The 27,308-nt window shown below is 39.5% G+C and overlaps 1 protein-coding gene across 1 annotated transcript in view; it reads left to right on the top strand.

Moving 5' to 3' along the window:
* Window positions 1–132: 132 nt before the first annotated feature.
* dph1 (diphthamide biosynthesis 1) overlaps window positions 133–27,308 on the top strand; it is a 74,998-nt gene continuing 47,822 nt past the window's right edge. The window contains exons 1-3 of the mRNA XM_074642402.1: window positions 133–290; window positions 2,615–2,764; window positions 16,427–16,490. Coding sequence (XP_074498503.1) covers window positions 239–290; window positions 2,615–2,764; window positions 16,427–16,490 — 266 coding nt within the window. The 5' untranslated portion in view covers window positions 133–238. The remainder of the gene's footprint in view (window positions 291–2,614; window positions 2,765–16,426; window positions 16,491–27,308) is intronic.

Below are 27,308 nucleotides of genomic sequence, written 5' to 3'. Positions count from 1 at the left end.
TATTTTATTTTATTTTATTTTATTTTATTATTTTATTTTATTTTTATTTTTATTTTATTTTATTTTATTTTAGACATTGCACTTTAACCCATAGAAACGTATCGGTTTGGTCCTCTCCTCCTCCTGTCCCGTTCAGTGACATCGATTACATCGGTGCTCCACTTCTCTCCACTGACCTCTTCAGTCGATTGGTTTCGTCTTTCTCTTCCTCACATGTTTCACATTTGAGAGAAGAAACATGGCTGCGACAACCAGTGAAGTCCAGATTGTTCCTGCCAAAAAGCCCACAGGTAAATAATAACGTCGAATATGACATATTGAATACAGCAGAAAGAGAGAAATACATCACTTCTATATTAAGAGTTCTTTAGAGAGATCTGGTTTCCACATGGATGAGGCGCAATAACTGTTAGCTGACACTCAGCTGTTCTCTGCACAACAACAACAACACAGCAGTCTGGCTATAATGCAAACAAGACAATGAGTAACGTTAACCACCTCCTGTCTGTTGTGCGTGGTGTTGAGTAGCTAACCAGCTATGTTCAGTACAATCAACTTACATGAGAAACATGAGCTCTTTAGCCTAATAGTTAGCTGTGATGTCTCTCCAGACTTCATGAGGCTGACAGATGAGTTCTGTGTTTATGAAAGATGGTATGGATGGAACAGTCTTCCACTGAGCATTAGATCAGCAGACGATCTGTCACGACTTTTAAATCCTGTCTTAAAACTCACTTTTATATAGAATGGCTTTTCCAATCAGCTGAATTATAGTCTGTTGTATGCTCATGTGCTGATGTGTATATATGTGCATATGTAATTGTATGAATATGTATATGCTTGTTTCTTTATTTTCCCAGTCTATTGTTTTTTATTTAATTATTTATGTTTCATTGTATTCTGCCTGTCTATGATGTGAATTTCCTTGGAAAGCATTTTGTGCTTTGGGTTTGTGTTTATGAAAGATGGTATGTTTCATTGTTATCAGACGTGCCATTTTCCCCCGATTGCAGAAATACTTACCGTGCAAGTCACCGTTGAACGTCACATCCTGGATGATAGGCATTTTCCCAACATGATTTCACTCGATTGCATCATGTTGGCAAACGTTTTAATCAATCTGCACTTTAAACTGTTTCCACCAAATATACAAAGGAATTGGCATATCTCTATATTCTGTATATGGGAAGCACTAATATAACATGAGCTCTTTGCAGTGACTACAGTTCTTAGCTGGCTCTTATTTTCTAAAGATAAACAGGAAGCCCTTATAGAGGCCAAAATGGTTTGAACTGTCTGTCAGGCAATTCCTTTCAGTCTTTTCCTCTCTGACTAGCCATGTCAAAAAGTCTCTTACTGCAGATCATCTCTATATGTAAGTGAGATGATGTAGTGCTACTGATAGAGGTTAATGGTGATGGTGATCTTTGAGGCCCACATCTAAGAAGGGCCTACAGAAGATCTAATAGGAACAAGACCTGAAAGGTTGTTATATAATCAAGTTCATTGCATGTAAGAAGACACTATGCAGGAGTTCTTACAATGTTTTTTTTCCAGCCATTTGTAGAATAATGGCAGATACAGCAGGAGCAGCAATTGTAATTGACTGCATTTTTTAATTGTTTTTTTAATTTAGGTTTCAGATATTGTACTTGTGTTTCTTAAATTTATGATTCAAATAGGCTATGGAATTTACTTGGACTGTGCTGTGGCAATAGCTCAAGTCAATTGAGCAATTAAGCTGTAATTGAGGAGAACGCGAAACCGTGTCATCGATGTCTGGTGGCAAAGATTTATATAGAAAGTATTTCAGTGGCTACATGAATTATAAAAAAAAAACCTGCAGTGTGACTGTTTAACACGTTTTACATTTACATCTTTGGAGAATAAATTATCTTACATAAATGAAACACAATGTAATATTGAATGTCTGAGTTATTTATTGAACTCAGCAGAGAGCCAGCCGAGTCGAATAAAATGGTGCAAAGTAATGTAGTAGATAGATAGTCCCGCCGCCGTAAACAATGGAAGTGCAAGCCTATGAAAAAGTACCAATAACCACATACAAATGTGAATATTACTCTAAAAACAACTCATGCATGTATAACAAAAGGTAAATTAATAAAAAGTGCAGGTGCAGTCCTCAAATAAGATTGTCCATTGTGATCAAAACAATACTGCCTGTACTTGAGAACAAGTGGGGCTACATCAAGCTCAATCTCTGCTGGTAAAATCTGAGCAAAATCTATCAACTTCTTTCCCATTTCAGCTGGAAACTACCCGGTAGCTTGTAGAAAAATGTTAAGATGCTACATGGACAATTTTCCTGAACTGTATTACCCCCCCCCCCCCCCCCCCCCCACACACACACACACACCCCAAGGGCTGGTCTGAACTGTAGAACATGTCTGAAAACTGTTTTAAAGAGATGAGTCTAGCTTCATTTGGTGCAGAGTGACCTGTACTGATGGCTCCCGCTGAATAACTTTAACGTTATTATTTGACTGTGACCTTTTGCATGCTACCCTCAGTTAGGTCTGAAAGACGTGGTGTCCTTGCTTAAACCTGCGTTCATCGTGTCGCTAACAGCTCAATCGTTTAACTTTCTCCTCAGTGCGAGGACCACGGCGGGTAGCCAATCAAATTCCAGATGAGATCCTGCAAGACCCCGAGTTACAGGAGGCGATCAAAGCCCTGCCTGCAAATTACAACTTTGAGATCCACAAGACAATTTGGCGACTGAGACAAGCAAACTCTACGAGAGGTGAGCTCAGTCCTTTCTTTAATGCACTTGATTCATTTTGGGGAGAAACATGTACGATTTTAAATGAGAAGAGCAATTGAATAAGCTTTATTGCAAAGGTGAAATATGATCTGGATGGTCCTCACTTAAAGTGGCAGTAGGCAGAATGTTTTGACATTATTGGGCAAATTTTCCACAATAACCTTTCAGCATATTGCAATTAAAGTGTTCTGAGAGAAAACTAGACTACTGCACCTCCTCATGGCTCTGTTTTCAGGCTTTAAAACATCTAGCCCATGACAAGAGACTTTGGCCAATCCCAGGTCATTTCAGAGAGAGAGCGTTCCTATTGGCTGTTCATTCAACGAGGCAGCTGTCAATCACTCCTGAACTCCGATCAAACGGTCAAACTAGGCAGCGCTGATCAAATATGAATGAATATTCTGTTACTGTAATGACTATTTCTTGCCTCAAATGTTTTCAGAAACATCTTGTAGTGTACTGTTTAGCTGGAAAATGAGAAAGTTTGCTCCGGCTGGTGGGCGGTGCTTGGTATTTCCTCAACTGATCTCAACATGGGTCACAAACTTTCTCACTCAGGAGTTAAATCTAATCACAGCATAAGTTGCACAACTGAAGTTGCATTAGCTGAATTGGAGCAGAGGCTGGATGAAGTTGCTTGAAAGTAAATGATCTGCAATAGATAGTCTTTTACACAGTCTGTCTATGTAAGAGGAATAGTTCCAATTTATAATCATATTAACTAGCACAGATGGAGCACAAATTAACGTTTTTGTTAAAGGATCTCTGTCCCCAAACCTGACACTGACAACAATTACACTCTGCCACCATACCCTTCGTCATCTTGATTCAAAAATATATATTTTATGTCAATTAATGTTACCACAAGACACATCTTAGTAGTAGATGATGGTTCAGCACTAATGTGCTTTCCTTTGTACAGTTACTCACACCTCATTAACAACCGCTTTGAACGTTTAAAGAAGATTAGCAGTGCACAGTGAATGTATGAACACACATCCCGTTAATGGAAATCTTATACCAAAGACAATGTGTTCAAGCATCCATTCAGAATACCATCCATGAGTGCATCTGTGCTTTGACCTACTTTACTGTACAATCTGTAACCTGCCAGGTTCACACAGGTTTATCCAGTGTTGTGACAAATCAAAAACAGACCCAGTTTCCAAAAGGCCATGTAGGTCATCCCACAGTGACTACACCTCTCAAATCCTACATCACTGGACAAATATTTAATAACATACATACATCCAAATTAGTATGTATATTAGTGCTGACAAAGTTAACACGATAATAATGCATTAATGCAGATTTGTTTTAACGCCACTAATTACATTACGCATTACATTGCAGTTTTTAGGTTGTAGCGGGCTCAGTTTTAAAGGTAGAAGAAATTGGTATCATATGAAATTAGAAAACCTAAGGAATACATTGGATTACCAACAACCATGTCATACTAGCTTGTCGGGAAGGAGGCTAAATAACACTCTAAACTTACGCTAAATTTTGGAAAAAGGAAAAACTGGCATGGCCATATCCAAAAGGGTCCCTTGACCTCTGACCTCAAGATATGTGAATGAAAATGGGTTCTATGGGACCCACAAATCTCCCCTTTACAGACATGCCCACTTTATGATAATCACATGCAGTTTGGGACAAGTCATGGTCAAGTCATCACACTGACACACTGACAACTGTTGTTGCCTGTTGTGCTTGAGTTTGCCATGTTATGATTGGAGCATATTTTTATGCTGAATGCAGTACCTGTGAGGGTTTCTGGACAATATTTGTCATTGTTTTGTGCTGTTAGTTGATTTCCAATAATAAATATATACATATATTTGCATAAAGCAAGCATATTTGCCCACTCCCATAATGATAAAGAGTATTAAACACTTGGCAAATCTCCCTTTAAGGTACATTTTGAACAGATAAAAAATATGCGTTTAATTTGCGATGAATCGCGATTAACTATGGACAATCATGCGATTAATCGCAATTAAATATTTTAATCGATTGACAGCCCTAATATTTATGTGATGTATTTTTTTGCCTATTCGTTGTGATGTGATTCAGAAAAAAATCCTTTTTTCTTCTTGTGTTCACTCTCATGGGTCAGCATGGACACAAAAGTGAAGCAAAATGCTTTTCACAAGCACTTCCACTCGCATTGTGTTTTGGAGTTGGTTAACACTGAATTTGTGAGGGGGATGTGCTACGTTAGCCTTCTTTGATTTTCCCAGTAACAATTGTGTTATTGGCAGAGTTGGAAGGCTACGCTCAGATGTCTTCTCACCATCCATGCAACACAGATGTGTGTGTGTGTGTGTGTGTGTGTGTGTGTGTGCAGTGTAACTACAAGCAAATACAAGACATTGTATTTTTTGACCCATATTCAAAGCAGAACATGGCCTCATAAACAAGAAACGTTTCCAAACCAGTCTCAAGGTAAAAGGAGGAAAATATTCTATTTATTAACTACAAAACTGGGCAACAATTTCAGCTGCCTCCCTGACAAACTATCCAGACGTCGTATCTTTTATTGTGAAATCTTTTGTTCAATCTGGAGGTCATTTAAACTGATACAAGATATGGGTCACTTAAAAAAATAGCAAAGTTAAACAGAATCATCAGATCTGAGCAAAATTGTGAATTGAGTAGCAAGGCCTGCAGTGGGATTGTAGCCTCAGGACTAACTGAGTGTGGGCACAGTGGGAGGCTTCACTGACATCGATGTAGTGTATGCGGCGGTCTATGGCAACAGGCAAATCAGTTTTTGCTGCTCTGCAACTGACTGAAGTATCATTTGATGATAGTATTACATTGCTTTACTAGCCCTTATACCATTATTAGGTGATAATAAAAAACAGCTTTGAGAAGCTGCAGTCAGGCCCCTATTCATTTTACACTATCAAGGCTGAGCTGTTTTTCAAAATTACATATTCAGTCGGGGAACACAGAAGCAAATAAATTAGAATGGCTGTTGATGATGCGTAGTATTTCACTTTCACTATCTATTTGTAGAGGCATTAGGTAATACATCATTTGCAGGTTTTCATAAATTGGGTCTAATATTATAAAAACACACTCAGGACTAATCAGGTGGTTTGAACGCTTTTACTGAGAGTTCTGTGTTATGAACCTTATCAAGAGAAAGGCGCCTCATTTTAAAGGGGAACACCACCTGAATCCAGAAACCAGAGAAGGAAGTCTCAAACCTGTGATGTATAAAGTCTGGAGCTGCTCCATAGACAATGAATGGAGACTGATTTTGTGGACCCACAGAATGTTTGTCTTCTTTTTCTATACCCAAATGAGCTTGCTGTTGGCTGCCGTTCATGGTTTTGTTTTTTTGCATAATAATAGGAGCAATTTGACACCTTTTTAAAATAATGAAAGAGACAAGAGTCTAATAGTCATTTCTGCAGACACACTTGGTTTAAGTTGATAATGGTTTCTATTTTCTGTTGCACTGAAAATGTACAAAATTAAGTTTTGTGTGTCTGCATGCCTCAAAAACCTATCGCTCATTTTACATAACAGTTGTCAGTCTTGCTCAGTATAAAACTGACAGAGACAAAGATTCAAGGATTTTTATGGATTGTGATTGAAATGTTTTAATATTTTTTCACTTCAAGGATGGGTTCACATTTTTGGCTAGACTGCAGAGGGCCAGCCATACAAACGCAAAAATCTGTCACTAAGTGAGTGACTGAGTGATGAAGTTGCACGATTAGTCGGCTGTATTGAAGTTTCCTCATTGGCCGTTGCTTTTTCAAAATGAATAGGCGGGGAACAGTACTTTGTTTACGTTTTCCGGGGGGCGTCTATCGGTGCATTTCCACCAGATCCGATGACGGAGGGCGTCTCAACGCTTTCCATTCATTTCCTTTGGAAAGCAGGAGAAGCAGTCGCCCAGTGCATGGTGGGAGTGTTGTGTCAGAGGGTCTCGTATTTGCATAAAGTTGAAAAATCTCAACTTTATGCAAATGAGTCCGTCCAGCGCGAGGTGTCCGGCTCACGAAACTTGGACCAAGCTGTCAAACTAGGAGATCTAGTTCTAAAATGAAACAAGATTCAGCAATAGCATAGCCTATTTCTTCTTTTCAGAAGTAGATTTTGGTGGATCGTTTACACGGAATAACAGAAAGTTTACGAGCAGGCCGCCATGGCGTCCTCTGTTTGAAACGGCAAGCAGAAAACCAGGGACCAATCAGGTGCATTCAACGATCGGGTACGTCAGCGCTTGAACGGCCAGTTGAGTGGAGCAGCGCATCCCCTAGTGTCCTCGCCGGACCTGGTGGGCATATACTGCTGGATTTAACATTATAGACATGACCACTGACTATTTGTATAACAATTTAGCCACTAATTCACGGACCATAGACGGTCTAACCATATACTCCGTTTTGAGTGTTGTTTCATGTCTATCTTAAAATAATGCTGACGTGCCCATACGTACATTTCAAGAGTCGCTGTAATTCTTCCTCTTGTCCATATTGGGTGCAAAGAAAACACTTCCTAAAGCAATTGCATTGTAAGTGATCAATGACCAATCCAATAGAAGAGCTACTGTAGCTCAAATTGCTGAAAAAGTTAATGCTGGTTCCGATAGAAAGGTGTCAGAACACACAGTGCATCGCAGTTTGTTGCGTATGGGGCTGCGTAGCCGCAGACCGGTCACGGTGCCCATGCTGTCCTCATGTTATGGCTGATCGGTGTATACAGTATATGGGACTTAACAAATGAGAACCTTTCATTAAGCATATGTACTTCATTTCCTGCCCTCATGCATTGTTACATGTATATTTTGACGTTATGTCTTGCTTGGTGTTCTCAGTGAAGCAGGTCATGGCGTAGTGTTACAATGGCGGCCTTCAGCCTAAGAAAAAACTCGTCCTTCACTAATGTAAATGTCATAATGTGTAGTCCTTCAGTCGATCCTGCCTTGGGTGGGAATATGCAGATGGCATACCAAGAGGATTGAATCATTTTTTCGATGTCCCTGTGGGGAGCGCGTGGTTTTACCGCAGCTTGCTGGCTTTGCTTTTTTGTTGTGTGACCTTTTTTTTTTTTTTATCAGAGCTCATCCACTCTCTCTCTCTCTCTTTCTCTCTCTCTTTCTCTCTCTCTCTCTCTGAACTCAGAGAGCATAACTCACCTCATCACCCCTGTCTCTCTTTGTTCCACTTTGTGTCCATCTGTTTCTTTGTCAGCCTTTGAACTCCTCTTGAGTCGCATACTCTGTGCTTTTGAAATAGAGGACTGAGACAGATACAGTAGAGTTTTATTTTAGCTGCCCAGCCTCTTTTTTTTCCAGTTTATAATAATCAAAAGCTTTGTGTTGTTTTGCCTGATTTTCTCATTTTAATCTAATTGTGTGTTGTTTTGATATAATCTGTTGCACATCTCAGCTCTTTACAAGAGCAGCTTAGTTGTTCTAACTGCTGTTGGCTGTCTTGATTACCGTCACACTTTTCAGTTAAGATAAAGACAACAAAAATGTAATTAGGTGATAATAACTAGCTGACTTGCATTTAGTGTTTTGTTTGTAGAGAATCAATTGTTTGAGTGACACCTGGAATAGGAATTCAGACCAACAAACGAACCAGATGGAGGTTCTTCAGGCTGGCCATTCACAAATAAGATGGAAGCAGTGTATTTTGGTGAAATCATGCTGATGTTTAGAACATACTGAATGTTTGGTAGAAACAAGTGGATTCACAATTTCCAGCCCTGGTTTAAGTTCATTACATTTAAACTATCATGTGTTTCCAGGTAATGATATTTGCCCTTGGTGTTTATTTTAGTAATAATATACCCATAAAGTTAAGAAAATACAGGCAGGTCTGCTTTTTTAGTCTTGTTTAAAGGTGCAGTGTGTAGGATCTGACGGCATCTAGTGGTGAGGTTGCAGATTGCAGCCAACTGAAAATTCTCCCATGTGCTAAGCGTGTAGGAGAACTATGGTGGCCGACGCAAAAACGTGAAAATGCGAATGGCCCTATTTAGAGCCAGTGCTTGGTTTATCCGTTCAGGGGCTACTGTAGAATCATGGTGGCCAGCTCCATGAAGAGGACCGCTCCCTATATAGATATAAATTTCTAAAAACACTTATTGTCAGGTAATTATACACTAAAGAAAACATACTTATTAATATAATATTCCATTTTCTGCCAATAGATCACCCTAAATGTTACGCACTGTTCCTTTAAGTAATCACCATATTGAAACTCGCTAGTTTCAAGTTTTCTTCAATACAGCATGATGTTCAGTTAATAAATTGTGGTCCCATTTTGAGTAAAATAGACGATAAAGCGGGATATCTTTAGGGTGTGGCTACCTTGTTGTTGACTGGTCGCTACCATAGCGTTGTCCAGTGTGGGTGTTGTTTGTGTTTTCGTCTTAAAACTTTAACCATTTCACAGTGTGTTTTCTGTTCATCAAAGGAAATTGTAACCTTTTTGGTCGCCTAAAAATGTCTTATTGAGTGTTCGGTTGTATTTAGCTACACCCTCTATTGTTACTTTTGGTTGCAATAAACCAAGATGGCAACGGCCAAATTGACGAACTCGAGGCTTCAAAACGGCAGTCCACAAACCAATGGGTGACGTCACGGTATACAGTATATTTATATGTATATGTATATATGAGCTAGACCAATACTGTATTTTCTAGGCAGATATCAATATTTAAGAGTAATAATCTGATATTGACATATTAGCTTCTTTTTTTTTTACATAAACACACAAAATAAACAACTTTTTATAAGGTGTGTTTGAAGAGGTTATATGGCCATACCTACAGTGCAGCCATTTTCTTTTTCAATTTGAGTTCTCAACTTGTCTTCACTCTTTCCATTTTATGATGGCCTTTGTCTTACAACACTTTTTCAGCCCTGCTATATCTCATTAGGAAAAACAGAAGAATTAGAAAAGACATTGAGATAAAGCCAAAGAAGGAAAAAGCAGTACGGCCTTGAGTGTCTTGAGGGGCCTTGAATTCATGAAAGTGTTCCCCTGCGAGGAATGTGAAATACCCGTGGAGTTGTTCTGTTTTCCAAGGTCTTCTCACAGCTAAACTGCTGACAATCAAAAGATTAGCACAGTTGACAGTTTCTCTTTAGATGTTCCTTGAGCTTCAACACAATAAGCAAGAGCACTTAGTTTTCCTTTTAATTTCAGCAGTTTTTTCCATGTTCCAGTTACTTTTATGAGAGGGTGCATGGGGTGTGGGGGAATGAGAGAAAAGTTGAAACGACAAAATTCTTAGAATCTTAAATTCAATTTTGAATTGAGGATTGCCTCAATGCCTACGTTACACATCAAATAAGTGGCTGGTGACTTGTTTTTTTCCCCAATTAACTAAAGGTCCCTCTCTATATAGTCTCTTTGTGCATCCAATGACAGAACAACTGTTCCCATTCATCCCCAAATACAAAACAACCCCCCCCCCAGTAAGCAGCCCAAGATGACCTTTTCTTCTCCATCCGAACAGCATGTTCCTTTATGGAAATGACAGTGTAAAGCTCAAGCAGATCATAGTTACTCTCTACCGACTGGACATGCATACTGTTTGTGGATGTGTGTGTTTGCTGAATAGAGACTTATTTGACTCTCTTTCGCTGCAAACTCACACGTGAATTCACACTTGTGTACGTAAACACATGCTGCTAGATACTATCCAAATATACACAATTCCTAAAAGATAGCTGATAATAATAAGTCATAATAATGTGTTTAATTTTAAAAGGTTATTTAATTATTTCAGAATGTATAGGTTAATTTATGTATTATATGTATAAGTAAGGTTGGACTTAATATATAGTGCATAAAGAAATACAACACAACTGCACTGCAAACTGTGGCCTCCAAAATGACCATAAAGTTGAACTGACACCTCTCTAAAATAGTTTCAACAAAAACTGCATATTATAATCTTAGTAAAGGCAGGGATTATTGCAGGACTGTTGTATTAGACTATATTCGTTTGAGCTACCTAATAAACTGGCAACTGAGTTCATTAAATGTATTGAAATTCATTACCATCTGCACACACACACAAAAGTAGGGATGCACCGATACGGATATTGGATATCGGGCCAATACTGACTCAAATAGCTTGATCGGGTATCGGTGACAATGGGGCTGATCTATTCAATTCAATTCTATGTTTATGTACTATAGACATTATATTTTTACCAATTTGTTGCTGCGTTAAAACGGTTTACACTTGAACTGTAATTCCTGTTAATTTTGAAGATGAACGTAGTCTTTCCTTGACCATGTTTTAACGTAATTTTAAGCCGAACCGTGATGTTTTTTACTAAGCCTAACCGAATAGTTTTGTTGCCTGAACCTAACTAACTCATTTTGTGGCATTTTGGTTTTGTTGTTTCAATGTATAGTTGTTTTAAGCCAAAATATTTTTGCAGTTTTTTTTACTAAACCTAACCAAGTAGTTTTGTTTTCTAAACGTAAGTAGTTTTATTTTTATTTTTTTTTTCATTTACAACGTTAATCATGTGTTTAAAAATGTTCAAAACTGCGGCTGTAATCTGGGAGAAAATACGTTTCCCTCAAAAACGTATTTTGGTTATGCAGTCTAGTTGTATTGGAACGTGATTTTGTGGGAGACAGGGTTTGTGCATCCCTACTTAAAAGTAAAATAAATTCCAATTTATACATGTATAGCTCCAAATCATAACAGAAGTTATCTCAGGGCACTTTTCATATAGAGCAGGTCTAAACCATACTTTTCACATTAGTATTTACCCAAGAGAGAGAGAGAGAGAGAGAGAGAGAGAGATGTAATCTACTACAGGATAAACCTTATATATAGCCCTATTTTAGTCTTCCTAGCCATAACCCCCCTTTTGAAAATTCTGAGTAATCCCTTGGCTTTGTCCGTTCAGTCTGCCGTTCACTGATAAATTGGTCTTTCCAGCACTTTCTTAGTTTACCTCCTGTCTTTGATTGTCAACATAATCCCACATGTGGCTTTCTTGCTACCTGTACTGCCCGTATTGTTACATAGGTATGTCATGTAACGGCATCATTAGATGATTGGTGTTTGACAAGCTACATGTATGTATCAGAGGTCAACATTAAGTGACAAAAAGAAATCTTCCACACTTGTTTCTTGGAGTTGTTAGCTGTCTAAACATGTGACGTCTGAAGCCGTTAAATTAACTCCTCCTGTCTCATTTTATGTCCGTGTGGTTGAGGTTCTCTGCTCTGTGGGGGCAGGAATGCACTTCCAAAGCTAGAAGCAGCTCATCATTCTGGCGTGAAAACTCAAACATGCATTCAAACAGCCAGTCCCACCTCCAGCATCTAACTCACCTTTCACCGGGGGCAGCAGATGGAGAAAGCTCTTTGCTGCTGTCAGCTGTGGCAGAGGTGTGCTCCGAAACCTTTCTCTGTTAATAAACTTGCCCTTTTCTAGGTAATGACCTGTCTCTCACTGTCTGCATGAGCGCTTTGTGATCCCTTAACCTTTCATCAGTAAGAAGTGCTCTCGCTCCTCATCTCCACACTGCTCCATCTATCACTCCATCTCATGGCCATCCACCCTCAACCTCCTAGGCCTTTTGTCTGTCCCAGCTTTTATTGTTTAATGCTGTCTGGCCTTGAAGTCTCTGAAATTGTTTCAGGCCTAGTCATGTGAAAACGTTGCGCTGAATTCAGCGTCTTTCGAATTGTAAGTGTCCACTGAGACGTTGATGGATTTATTGAAGTAAGGTGCGGCAGAGTTTGACTGGAAGAAAATGTCATGGTTGATTGAAACAAAGCCTTTTGTCTCCGGGTGCTTGCTCCATGTGCATGACATGGTGACTGGGATTTTACACTGAACTGGTAGACACCTTGTGAACGCATGTTTGTGATCATATCGTGAAATGTACATAAATTACTGCTTCACAAAGGGTAAATGGCAAAAGGGGAAGTGTTGACAGGAGGCTTTGCTGATACACAAACAGTGTTGTATAATATAATCCCAAAAGGTAAACCACTAAACAGCAGAACCCTGTATTTCACAATTACAAACAGACAACATCACAAAAAACAGCTAAAATATACATTATAATAAATCAATCTGCCATCATTATGTGTGTTTAAAAACATTAGTTATTACTTCTCAATGAAAACAAGGAATTCCTTTCACATTATTTTTCTCAAAAGATGTGTAATGTATGTGTGAAAGGAATCCCTTGTCGCCAATTCAAATAAATGTTTTTTCTTGATTTAAATGACCAATTATCTTGATGCAAGGCAAATGCTATTCTCTATGTTGCTATTCTATACACTTGTTGATAAAAAAATTAAATTGAATTTCGATTTATCAAAAGTTGTTTTCTTTCCTCTTGGTGGAAAGCATTTTTGTTCCTTGGAATCTTTGCGGAAATAGTCAACTAATGGATCAGTCAATTCGTAGGCAGTTAATCGGAAAGTATTTTTAGAATTGATTAAAAGTTGATATTATTAATCAAACAAAATTGCCAAACATTTTCTGGTTCCTGCTTCTCAAACTACTTTTCTCTACTGAAAATTGATATTAAATATTAAATATATTGAATGGGCCTCTGGGAAATATTTTTTTTAACAATTCTCTGATGTTTTATACACCACTCATAGACGTACTCTGTTGTAGTCGGCGCCTGGTTCAGTCTGTCATTTGCTAAGCGATAGTTATACATACATACATACATACATACATACATACATACATATATACATACAAATGTCTTACCTAGATATCAAGAGAGGAACAATTCCTAGTCCGTAACGTAAACACGATTCCAAGCAGTTGCAGTTGTTGATGATTTAACCCTACCGACCGGTTAAGAGTAGTGAGGAGTCGGTGGTCAATAACAGTATAAAAAAGTCAATAAAATATGTTTTTCAAAAAGTGTTAATCACCGCAACCATGAGAGGTCCTTGAGCATACAGTGATAAATGAATATCATCAATATTAGACTGATGGGTGTGCGAGATAAGGCGTGGACAGACAGACAGATGCACACACACACACGATCGAACACATAATCTCCTCAGGCTACCCCCGGTAGAGTGAATTAATTGAAAAAATAATCTACAGATTTATTGATAATAAAATAATCATCATACAGCTTGAATCGGTATAAAATGTTACACTCTGCATTTAAATTTGCCGACCAAAATGACAAAAATAGGGAAATTATTATTGTAAGGGGGTGAGCCATCTCACAGCACCATATTTGCTTTCCTTATTAATCTCCTCTCTGTCACTCTCATCTTTTCCTTCTCAACCACTTCACGCTCTGATTCCTGTTCTGTTATTCCTTGCGGGGCTACACTTGACATCATCAATATCTTATTAGTCTCTGATACCGAGATGTCGTCATGTTTATTTGATGATGCGATGGCAGGATTAATGTATACTAAATCATGGATTCTTGATCTACCAAATAATATAGGATCTTTAATGTAAAAAAATCACAAGGCACATCTCATAAGAAATTCCCAAAAGACATTCATATTTTCATCTACTTTGAATTCCAAGAAAAAAATGATGATATTATCCTTAAAGGAAAGCTTAAAAGGTGCAGTTGAGTTTGTCTGAAATGAGGACGCTGAAACATTTTGATTGGTGTCGAAGTCTTTTAAAAAAAATATTTGGCCATGTAAAACTCATACAGTTATCTTTATTTATAGAAATGTATAACCAAAGCAGTTGAAGTCATGTTAAACAATCCTGTAAGGAAACAAAAATAACAGATTAAATGATGTAAAAAGAAAAACATCTGGTCCAGCAGATACTAAGAGAATTATGTAACCATAGATTCAGAGCAATAAAACGATAATAAACAAAAATGAAACAATAAAATAAAATTTAAGAAAAGCCCTTACATTAAAATGAGTTTAAAGAAGGATTCCAAAGGGAGCGTTGATTTACACTAGCGGATTATCTTAAGGTTCAATCTTAATAACAACGCTCTCTGTTACCTCTTTGGTGTTTTAAAATGGTCAGATATTCTGTTGATTAAATTCCTTTTCTTTCTCAGAGGCTTAATTACATCATCTTGTTTTCAAAAACTCATACTTTTTTATTTGAGCTTATTCATTTCAAATCCCCAGCACTCGTATTTGTGTTGATCTCATACTTTACTTTATTATTAACAGTAAGGATGCTCCGATCAAGATTTTTGGGTCGATCACCGATTGCTGGAAGCAGTATTGGCCGATGACGATCACGAGGGCTATATGAAGACTTCTATTTAACGTGTAGCATTATTTATCTATTTAATTACAACATTGTATTAAGTATTCAAATCGACAACGGTGTCTTTTTGGCAGGCAGCATGTGCAAAATATTCCGCTCTCTCTCTCTCTCTTTCTCATAGTCCCTTTTACACAGAGATCTATCAGTACTGCTGTGAAGAAGACCCCTCATTGCTTTTCATTCAACTCCGATCAAACGGTCACACCAGGCAGCGCTGATCAAATGAATCAATATTCTGTTACTGTAATGCCTATTTCTCTCCTCAAATGTTGTGGCAAGGCTCCAGCTCGGCTCTGATTAGTTGTTTTCTTCCGGTCTGTGAAATCTTGCAGATGCCATTAGGAGCACCGGAGGACACAGAGGCACCACATGATTTCTTTTAGATTACCTGTCTCATCCATTACTGTCAGGATATAGTGACCGTTTCATAAAAATACGTTTTTGTTTAATCATATTTGCTCCAATTCCACCCACTGCTGCTTTAATTATGAGTTCCATAGGAAACACAAACCCTCCTTTAATATACCAGCATCTGCTTAGTAGAGAATCTTTCATGCAATACTGATCCCTGTATTTACATTACCGGCAAACTCAGCAATCTCACACGACATCTCCAGTCGTCATTTGCGTGATTTTTCTTAAGATATATATGCATAAAGGAAAAGGGCCACACTTCACTGATTGCAGGCAGAGTGCAGTCGAGGTGCTTCCAGGCCCTTCTGCCTGTTTGATAAAAAAAACATGCCCGTCTCTCGATGCGGAGTGAGTCTGAAACGAGGCACTTAGTAAATCCTGCCCTGAACGAGTTTTTTTTTTTTTCCATTGGTTCATCTCAGTTGGTGTCGCACATCATAGTAGGTCTCCTGTTGTCAGCATGCAACACCACCAGCAGGACCAATGGTTGTTAATTGGTTGCTTGATTTCAATTTTATAGCTGTCCCGTCAGTTTCCCATATTGAATTCTAGCTTTGAGACATAAAGTTGTGTGAAGCTTGGAAAGGAGGGTGGGGTGGTGTGTTTTTGTGTGTTTCAGTAGCAAAAGAGAGTGAAAGTGTGACTCACAGCGCCAGTGGCAGGCTTAGAGACAGACAGGGAAAAGAGAGAGTTTAATGGCTCCGTACAAGCCATGAGCTGTTGAGATAGAGCTGTGGTGATTGGTTTGGACTATATTTCCAACAGCACGACGCTTGCTAAAATAAACCAACAGTACTACCGTGGCAGAGGGGAAATTACCCTGAAATGTCACTATTTGCTGTCAGCGGAGCACTCTGAACCAGTTGCAGAGGCTATGTATAACCACGCTGTCCAGGATTTATTAAATAACATGTTGCCGTCACTCTAACGCAAGTAACTTTTCTGTTTTCCGCTCTCTCTCTCCAGTGGCTCTGCAGCTTCCAGAGGGCCTGCAGATGTTTGCCTGTGTCATCGCTGACATCATTGAGAGGTAAGGTGGTTATTTTTGATCGCTCAAGTCATTTGAGTGTCTATGAGCAAAGGAAAAAGGTGTAAAAGTCGAGCCAGCCAGAGTACCAACTTTAACTGCCGGGTGCTCATTAGGAGAGAAAGAGCTTTATCGTAATTCCCCGCCTTTCGACTCAATCAGGGATTCAGCAGAAAATGAGACAAAATTACACTGTTTTAGGACAGAGCAGATATCACAGCTTCCCTTGCTCACGGTCGGAGGAGGGAAGAGATATTATTCTTGTTAATTACATCTTGTTTCAGTTTGCATATGCCCTATTGCACACTGGCACTCTATCACACAGACACCACAAAGTCCTGCAGTGAGAAGTGCTTCAGCATTAAAGTGCTCTTTTATACTACGCTGTGGTTTGGCCTACACTGTGATAAATAACATTTCTGCTTAGTTAATAGAAACGCACATTCTGAAAAAAAAAACTTTTATGTGTGGGCCGCAATGAAGCACAAGAAAAATCGTCTCTTTTTCCATTTTTCTCCCCGGGATGTGTCTCCGTGGTCTCATTGCACCTTCAGTTGGCCTCCTGTTTCTCAGGAGCTCTGTCCGCTAAGTGTTTTCTCAGAGAAATCGGCCGCTATTCATTAAACACCCAGAGTGGATTCTTTTCTTAGGTGTTTAGTCGATACTAACTGGATTAAGAGGTGGACAAGATGAAGAATAGAGTGGCGGGAGCTGCCATAAACTTTTCAGGCTGGGCGGATATTTGATTTCACACAGGAAACCTGGCTCGCATCAGTTTGACTGTATTATTGTGTTCTTCATGTTTTATATTACTGTGCCATGACACATTTATTTACTAGAGCTGCAATAGATGCAAATATTTAATTGCGATTAATCACATGATAGTCCATTGTGATTAATTATTTTTTTACCTGTTCAAAATGTTCCTTAAAGGGAGATTTGCCAAGTGTTTAATACTCGTATCAACATGGGAATGGGCAAATATGCTTGCTTTATGCAAATGTATGTATATATTTATTATCAGAAATCAATTAACAATGCAAAACAATGACAAATAGTGTCCAGATACCCTCACAGGTACTGCATTTAACATAAAACATTTGCCTATTATATAAATGATACAACTTCTCGCTCACAGAAGTGTTGGGAAAGTGTTCTGTCTTTCTCCCTTGCCTCAACTCTTTTATCTATCTCCTCCATACTCCATCATTTTGTTCGTCATTTCTCCAGCTGCATTAGACCTCTATCGTTTTATCTTTACAGTCAATTCTACTTTTTTTTATCGCAAGAAAGATGATAGAGTGAAATCTTGATGATAGTGTCTGGTCTTATCAGTCCTGCTGCTATCAGTCTTGAGAGCTATACCACCGTTTGCTGCACGGCTTTGAAATCGCACTCCACATTTATATGTTTGAATCGCCACTGTCCATCACGGCGTCTGCGAAATCGGCCCCCATCTCTTCTAATGAGAGCAATTAGCGGACACTAATTGCTTTTCTCACTGTCTTCATACCAAGTCCTCTATCGCTCATCCCTCTGTATTTTCCACCCTCTCTTCAGCGTCCACACCATTTCTCCCCCAGACTGCGGCAGAGAAGATGTTTCTCACGGTTTCCCTTCATTAGCTCCTGCTATATAGTTTCCCTTAAGCTATGTTGCATCTGTCTGCGCTGTCTTACCATGTAAGAATTCTCTTTGCAATTTTAGTCTTTCCAGATTTAACAGATGGGTTCTTTGAATCCTGGATGAACATCAGAGCCTCTGTGAAGTACAAAATGACTTCCCATCTTGTGCACAGACTTGACATGTTGAGTATATAATATGAATGACATCAGCTGAGTTTGAGTATTATTGTCTCCCTATGAAATAACAAAGATCTTGACAAATTCAATGATGGATAAACATGTTGGGCAGCTGTGGCTCAAGTGGTAGAGTGGGTCGTCCACTAATCGCAAGATTGGCGGTTCAACCCCTTACTCCTCGAGTCCACATGTCGAAGTGTCCTTTGGGCAAGATAGTGAATCCCGCTGGCTGTACCATCAGTGTGTGAGTGAATGAGCATTAGTTTAGATCCCGATGACGGGTGGCACATCGTATGGCAGCCTCTGCCATCAGTGTATGAATGTGTGCGAATGGGGTAATTGTTGGCATGTATCGTAAAGCACTTTGATTGTTTGGAAGACTATAAAAGCGCTATGTAAATGCAGTCCATTTACCATTTACATGTTGGTAAATTTCATCTAGGATCATACATTAGCAACGACATTTTTAGGCGACCAAAATGTTACAATTAACTTTCATGATCTGAAAACACACTGTGAAAGGGTTAAAGTTCGAAGACCAAAACACAGACAACACCCAGACTGGACAATGTGAATGTCGTGGTTGCGACCTGTCAATCACAAGGTAGCCATCTCCTAAAGCATACGCAGCTTTATGGTCTATTTGACTCTAAACAGGACCACAATTTACTAAATGAACATCATGCTGTATTGAAGAAGACTTGAAACTAGCGATTGAGACCATAAACTCATGTTTACAATGTTTACTGAGGTAATAAATCAAGTGAGAAGTAGGCTCATTTTCTGATAGACTTCTATACAATCAGACTTCTTTTTGCAACCAGAGGAGTCGCCCCCTGCTGGCTGTTAGAGAGAATGCAAGTTTAAGGCACTTCTGCATTGGCTTCACTTTACAGACCCGGAGGTTGCCTACTGGTCTACACCCATAGGATGGGAAGCTGCAGTGTATGGTGTAGCCCAAAAGCCTGCATGTAATGGCACCCAAGATGACCAGTTGTCTTTGAAATTTGATATTGTGAACCTGCCTGACTGAGAATCTTCTGAGACATACGTTGCTGATGTGATGGCCACAAGAATGGCAGTTTAAGTTGACAGCCACGTCACGTCCAAAGGGCTTATCGGATGAATTTAAGGTCAACACCATCCGGTGGCTCCAGTCCTCGCCGTATGATCTTTGATCCTGATGTGGGGATGGAATTGTAACATTTGTAAGGGGGAACTAAAGGAACTTACGGTCTTGGTTCAAGTCTATTTTCACTTCATACTGTAACCGGATAGATAGTGCTCTAGAAGGCAGAAATGTCCTGATAACGATCTCAACACAGGAGCTCAGAATTTGGCTGATCCCTTCAAAGGTTTAACCTGCAGGTGAACGCTGTATGTTTGTGGTTGTTTAATCTGCCCCCCTGATGAAACTGCTTGTTGGGGAATAAACCAAGATGTTCTGCTGAGAAAGAAGCCTGTCAACAGCTCTATCTACCAAACAAAAAGGAAAAATGAAATAACTCCCAACTCAAGTATCACATAAAACAATGATCACAAGATAGAGAATGTGAAATATTTAAATTAGACTTTGCAGCGACTACCATTTCATAACACTTTATTGTGGCAACAACCAAGCCAACTGTTCCATTGATGTGGATCTAGCATAGGATTGGACAGTGGTGTTTGGAGAGAGTGAGTGACCGTAACCTTTGGATGTTGGCGCAACAGAGCTTATGTTGAGGGTTTACCAGAGGTCCAGGAGTTGGGCGGCTCTGCTATCACCATCACTGCCACAGTCCCTCGTACTCTGGAGTCAGGGCTGAGGTCCATATCAAAATGGGGATGAAAGGACTAAGCTCCCCTCAGAGTAAGGCGCTTCAGTGGGAGGGACTGTTAAGTCTTAATGAGGACAAGCTGCTCTGAATTATTGCCATGCTGCAGTTAATGCACTTAGGGCAAAACATACACCCTTTACATATGCACACTTTTACAGTGTACCATGCTTAAAGTGATAGGCACTACTTTTCTCTTGCTCTGTTTGTCTGTCCATCTACTAATCATCTTTTTTTGTCTTGGCATCTGTCTTCCGCCGTTACAACCAGGGAAAAAGAAGGGGTCTAGCACTCACATTTCCAATAAAACAGCCCCACGCACTATAGCCTCCAAAATGACCTTAGAGTAGAATCAACACATTTCTGACTTAAAACTTTAAAAAAGAATTAAACCCCAAAATAGGATACGAATAGTAATAATAATAAGAATACGTCAATAACAAAATAAGACAAATTAAATGAGCAATGGATTACTTTTCAACTTTTTGTGTTCAGTGTTATTATTGGTGGCGCCGCTGTCGCAAAAACAACCGTAACACTTATTATTTATTTCAGTGTGTTTCAATTATTAAATTGAACAGTGTCCTCGCCCAGCCGCCAAAATCCAGATGAGGGACGCTCTTCGTCTTCAGTATTACCATGCACTCACAGCTTCGCCAGAAGTAGCGAGTGATTTGTGGATCCATTGTACCCAGGGAAACACATTATTTATGAGTTTAAAGGTTCATTGTTGATGTTGAGTATAGTAGTTTGATTTTTTTGAAAATTCCTGAAGAACCTACTATCCAACCCTACACCCTTGGCCTTGAAAGTGATCATTAAAATATACATTAAAACATACATAACTTTAAAACATATATGTATCTGTAGAGATGCTAAAATGTGGGTTAAGATGATGTACTTCCTAAAGCTAGGGCTCAGTCCAAGGCTGTTTTATTTAATTAGATTATATTTAGTTAGATATCTTTTATAGTTGGCAAATCAATAGAACTCCATAACATTCCTGGATTTTAACATTTCATTACTAATGTGAGAATGTTTTCATACATAATAATCCATATTTTATATTAGTTTTCCATTGATTCTGTGCAGACTACAGAAACCTGAGCACCTTGAGATGGGAGCCCACTTGATACCTTAAAGTAGATTGGTCTGTACACTTAATTCCTCTGATGCCCGCCATCTAAATAACCATGTCACAATATGTAAAGCAGCATTCCATTTATTACACTGCCACCCTCCTTAATCTGATTCTCTCAGTTCCATTTCATTCTTCACTCTCTCCGCATTGACATTGTCAGTAATTCAAAGACATATGAACTCTGCTTTCACAAGTAAACAAAAGAAAAAGCTTTCAGAATTGGTAACTTGTGCAGGCGGGGCGATGATGCATGTGCTGTCACTGTACCATATGTTTTATTGCCTTTGATGGTATGCCAGCTGCCTCGTCCTAGCTTTGAAAGTATCTTTTATGAAGTTACTTCAGTATTTACTGCTGCTGCTTTTTGGAAAGTGGGGGGATATAAAGAGAGTAGCAGAACGCAGGGGGCGTGGGGATGTTACCGCGTCCCCATCCTGAGGACAGCACTAGCATTTAATGTTCCCTCTCTGTTCTCCTGGCACAAAAACCCTGGGACTCTACATGGAGATGTTGCCTTGTAACCTATTCTGAGGTCTTGCTCCCCGATGTTTGGTGGTTAAACGGCAAATTTGCTCAGCACACAAGGCGAAAGGGCTCCTGCTATTGAAGCAAAAACCAATGAAACATTCCTTTCTCTGACTGAAAAGGAGTCCCAGTCTATTTATCCTAGATCATAAGACACAATATACTCGTTTTAATAGTGCTATTGTTTTATTGTCTGTTTCTAATATATGTACACAGGGCTTCCTATAAAGCCGTATTGATACTGAGTGTAATAAAGTAAATTGAATTGGCATTTTATTATGAAACAATCCTTCACTGCAGTTTAAAAGGCACAGACGAGCTTTAAACAACAAATTACACCAACATCTTTAATTGGCAGATGAAAAAAACGTCCTATATTTGGGTTCAAAGAAGATAGCACTCTGTCCTACAAGTCTTCGTCAATACAGCATGATGTTCAGTTTAAAGCGGGATATCTTTAGGGCGTGGCTATCTTGTGATTGACAGATCGCTACCATGGCGTTGTCCAGTTTGGGTGTTGTTTGTGTTTTTGTCTTACAACTTTAACCATTTCACACTGTTTTCTGTTCATGAAAGGAAAAAAATTTAAAATTTTGGCCTCCTAAAAATCATCAGCATTCAGTTGTACTTTGCTCCATCCTCTCGTGTCACTTCTGGTTGCAAAAAACCAAGATGGCGACGGCCAAAATGCCAAACTCAAGGCTTCAAAACGGCAGTCCAGAAACCAATGAGTGACGTCACGGTGACTTTGTCCACTTCTTGTATACAGTCTATGGTCTTTCCCATTGTAACTGAGAACCACTTGGTGGGTTATTTAAAATTTCAAGGCTCAACCCCTGTATTGTTCAAGTTGAGGTAAAAAATGATTGGGTGATTCTTTGTGAAGTACTGTAGGTGTAACTGTCATGATATCTGTATGTATCTAACTTTTGTATTCAGAATCTGTTTTGTCAACAGATACATGCAAGTCAGAGCTACAATACAGTGAACATAAAGTTGCATTAAAAAGTAGTTAGACAGAAAAAAAGAGAAGAAGATAGCAGAACAGAGAGAAGAAGAGACAAGTCAATTAAAATGTATGAGTAATGTGTTACTGGAAAGCCTCGACAGTCACCAGAATATTTATTTTCCCTAGATCTGGCAGTTGCCCTGAACCCACTCACCAGTTACCAATTCCCTTAGTTTTAAATTTTACAGCAGAATAACAGTCAGCAAAAAATAGACCAGGTCTTCAGACTACAGTATAATGAGGCCCATATTTCTGATTAACATAGAAACAAGAGTAAGGAAGGAAGCTTTCCCAAAAATGGCCTTATGAATAAAGATAGTAAAGTCTACGCGTTGTCAGAGATGGCCAACCAGCCCCGGTATAGAGTAAACAGTGATGAGTAAGGGATTTGCAATTTTTAACAATCTCAAAGCACCGTCGTAAATAGTGTTTAACGTCCAAAGACACTGAGCTGATGGAGTCACAACAAATCACCGTAATCATATAATGGTTACATTTGGCAAAAATAAACTTTCTTTGGCTCAAAAGAAGAAAAAAAACACCCCAATGTGTACATGCTTTTTTAGCCTGTGAACAATGTTTTTCGTGTGGGACTTAAACAAATCACAGCCATCCATTAAAATCTTCACACGCCAGCTTCCAATACTGAAGTTTATGACCAAATTAAAGGGGCTCTATATAGGAATCATAAATTGCTTGTTAACAGTGACTCCTGTGGCCGTTAAGTTAATGACAGTCAGCGTCCTGTTGTTCACGCTTGCCCTCACACTACGTAGACACAAGCGAGCATCGGACAAAACAGTGAGGCGACACACACAAGAGACTAGTTGGCCGCCCCGGCCTTGCGAGTAGAAAGCAAAAGCTCTTGGTCCCGCATTCTTCACATTAAAAGCAGTCTACAGGCGGAGAGTAAACCCATAAAGTCACAGAAGGTCTAATTTTTTTTTATTTAGGTTACAACCTGTTCACACATTGGCAATAAAGAACAATTTAAAAACGTTAATATGTGTAAAAACTTACAGTCCCTTTAACCAATGCCATTCTCATGACACTCAGCTATAGCTTCTTTTCAGTGCTTAAGTGAACATAGTAAACATTATATATGACTAGAGTGTTTTTTAACAAGCTATATCAAAGTTTGTCCAGGTTATCAGGACTGACAGACTTGTTTGTGATGCAGGTGTTTATAACACTCTATGGAACTCTGAAATAGCAGAAAAATGTAAAGACAAATGTCTAAAAAATGTGTGACCAACAGTAACAAGACTGCGAGAACAAGAGCGAGATTCAGTCAGGTCCGATCAATACGGAGAGCTGGTGTGGAGGCAGTTCTTCTTCTGGAGGAGTTGTGAGCTTGTACGTATGATTCAACAAAACATGTGATGGGAGACGCTCACTTAGTGATCCCACTGACATACTGTGCCTGTTTTCTGTCTCTCTCCATCATGTACTATCCTAGGTATCTGTCAACGTAGGCCCTAGATAGCTCAAGTAACAGTCATGTCAGATGCAGTGTGTTGGTAAATTAAGGTACAGTATGCAGCACACAGCCCCCAGACATCTCCGGGTCCTTCACCGTAGCCGTCCTCATCCATCAGAATAGATTCCTCTATATTCCGCACGGCGGGTTGAATCATATCTGTGGGAGCAGCAGCAGCAGCAGCAGCCACAGCCCACAGCCTCCCGGGGTAAATGTCAACTCCACCATTAGGAAGGAGCCTGGTAGGAGCCTCCAACGCCTTCTTGCCCTCACATCGTCACAGTCCTCACGGCGCCCACAGCGCAGCTGAGCTGCAGCAACAGATCTGGGTGAAAGTGAGGGAGTGAATGTGAGTGTGTTGTTGTGCATATGTGCACCATGGCTGTGTGTCTGTGCCGACTCGGCTATACGAGATCCCCATATATGAGGTATTCATATATGAGCTCCCAGCTCGCCCATAGAGCCATGTGCTGTCTAATTAGCTCTCCTGCCAGGCACACCCTTACTGCCCACCCGAAGCTTATGTTGAATGCCGACAATATCTCCTCATCAGCGACCGCCTGCAAACCCTGTAGAAACCTGTCAGCTTTCTCCGTTCCACCGTGTGGTGTCCTACCATCTGCCCAGATGGAGAGAAGGACGTGGAGACATGCCTGAGGACTAAATAAAAGAGGAGAAAGGTTAAACTTCCTGCCCGGTACCTCTTGCCAAATGTGTACTTGGAGAGGAGCATTTTGTCTGTATATTTTCACTAATGATTGGAAGTTGTGTGCCAATGCTGCTCAACAAATATGACCCCAAATCAGCCCAATGGTGGGGGGGGGGGGGGAGGCACTGTAATTAAAAGTCAAACCGTTGAACTTTGAAAAGTCATAACCCCTATGCCCCTAAGTCTGATATACTCAAAATTTGCAAGACATCTCTGTTCACTCTGCAAAAAAAAAATCTGCCTGACTAGATTTTCTGCCATTTGGAATGTTTTGAAAAACACATTTTTGACATTTCCTCCTAAACCTTAGCTCTATATATATTTCTTTGGATCTTTATTGGTCTAAGCTTATCAAAAGCTTGCTGATATCTCATTGTGTTTTGAAGATATTGACCAGTGAACTTTAAAAGGGCGTTGCTCAGCACATCAATAGAACAAACTCCACAACCATTGGGTCAATCATCACAAAACTTGCAGGATATGTCCATATAAGTACCTGGAATATAACCTCAAGTTCAATTAGTTTTTTATTGGTCATATGCACAACAACTACAGCAAGCAGTCGATGGCAATGAAAATATTGGGTCTCAGGTACCCTTCAACGATGCTCATTAAAAATGTAAATATAAAAAAAAAAAAAAGGAAAATCACACAAGCATTACATGAGAATCAAAGACATAAAATAGTGCAAGTCATAAATATAAAATAAGTAATATAAATAAATTTGTGAAAGGCAGTATTACAAATGGATAAGCTGAATGTAAACGTAAATGTAGTATGTATATGCATATGTATATATACAGAGGTGTGCAGGAATGTATTATGTGTAGAGAAGTGTGTATATGTATATATATATACACACATACACGCACACACACACACACGCACACACACACACACACACACACACACACACAGGTGAAAACAGTTAGTAAAATAGTGAGTACAGTATATAGAGCGAAGGTGACAGTATAGTGGTAAAGTAAGGTGAACCTGAAAGTTTCACTCAAATCGACCATTAGGGGGCGCAACAGATTTGGTCGTAAATGAATGAGCATCTGTCTGATCGTCATAAAACCTGTTAGTTATCTTTAATACAGGTGTCGGAAAGTGTCAAAGGTCCATCCCCACTTGCGGCTATATTTTCTGCTATATTTGTGTACAAAGCAAGCTTATTGGTTTATAGATTTTCTTATAGGGCAAACCCAGCAGCAAACTGTTTATCCGTCTTACATACTAAGTCTACTCCTTGTCAGTGTTTTTCTTTTAGAAATGATACACACATCAGAGTTGAGAGCAAGAAAAGAGAAATGAGAGGGCAAACTCAGGATTGTCATTGCAATTTCCTCAAGTAGCATTGTCATTGCAGGTACCGGTCACCTCCTGGTGATGGCGTGACACTGAGGCCATCTCAGGTGAATTTGATTTGTAGTTGTAGATAGTAGTACGGGAGAGTGTAAAGTGAATCAGCCACACCTACGTCCCCTTGCACCTCACAGATAAAGAAGGACCTGGAGGACCACCAAGGTACCTGCTGGTTCTGTCTTTGCTAATCTCATCTCTTCTACGGGGACATCATGCCCAGGCAGACTGGAAATCCCGATAGGTGCTGACACGGTGTAATGTGATATCTTGGCAGATAGCACCTTAGAAATTGCCTGAGCTGTCATGGAAGTACAATTGATTCCCTCTAGAGATACAGTAAGAATAATAAAAGGTCACTTTGGCTGTACTGGGCGAGCCAGATGGAGGTTGCGAGTGTTTATTCTTAATGCCCGGCCTTTGACTTCCAAATGAAATGTGAAGATAGTAAAGAGAACCCTCGGGTGAAGGCAGTAGTCGTTCATTCCACCGGTGAAGAGACCACTGGTTTCTATTTTAGACTGGATGCTTCTAATTTATGAAGTAATGATTTAAACAGAATTTCCCCTTTCTCAGCAGTGTGTAGAGGAGATAAGCAATGCTTAGTCCTGAAGGTCACAGTCTCTCGTTTCCCCTCTGTTCTGTCTCCAGCACAGCCAGTCAGGCCGGCCATAATCGCTCTCATTTCGGATGGCACAGTCCCAGGCACATGTCCATGTAATTGGCACTCACAGAGAGCCGTGTAATATTATGCACAGCCTGGAAAGAATATACTGGAAGAATATTACATATGCTTTTAAAATGTCCTTTCACAGTAATTCCACTGACATTTCTCTGGCAGTTGAAGGACACAAATTGGGGTTGCACGATCCGCAAATTGGAAAGAATGACAACAACAACAACAGCAAAAAAAACGTATAATTTGAAGTTCTGCTTCTATAGGAACATTGAAAATTTAGTGTTTCACACTATCTTA

The sequence above is a fragment of the Sebastes fasciatus genome, chromosome 7 (genome assembly GCF_043250625.1).
Source record: "Sebastes fasciatus isolate fSebFas1 chromosome 7, fSebFas1.pri, whole genome shotgun sequence".
In the NCBI taxonomy this organism is placed as follows: domain Eukaryota; kingdom Metazoa; phylum Chordata; class Actinopteri; order Perciformes; family Sebastidae; genus Sebastes; species Sebastes fasciatus.
This window is presented reverse-complemented; position numbering and strand designations above follow the sequence as displayed.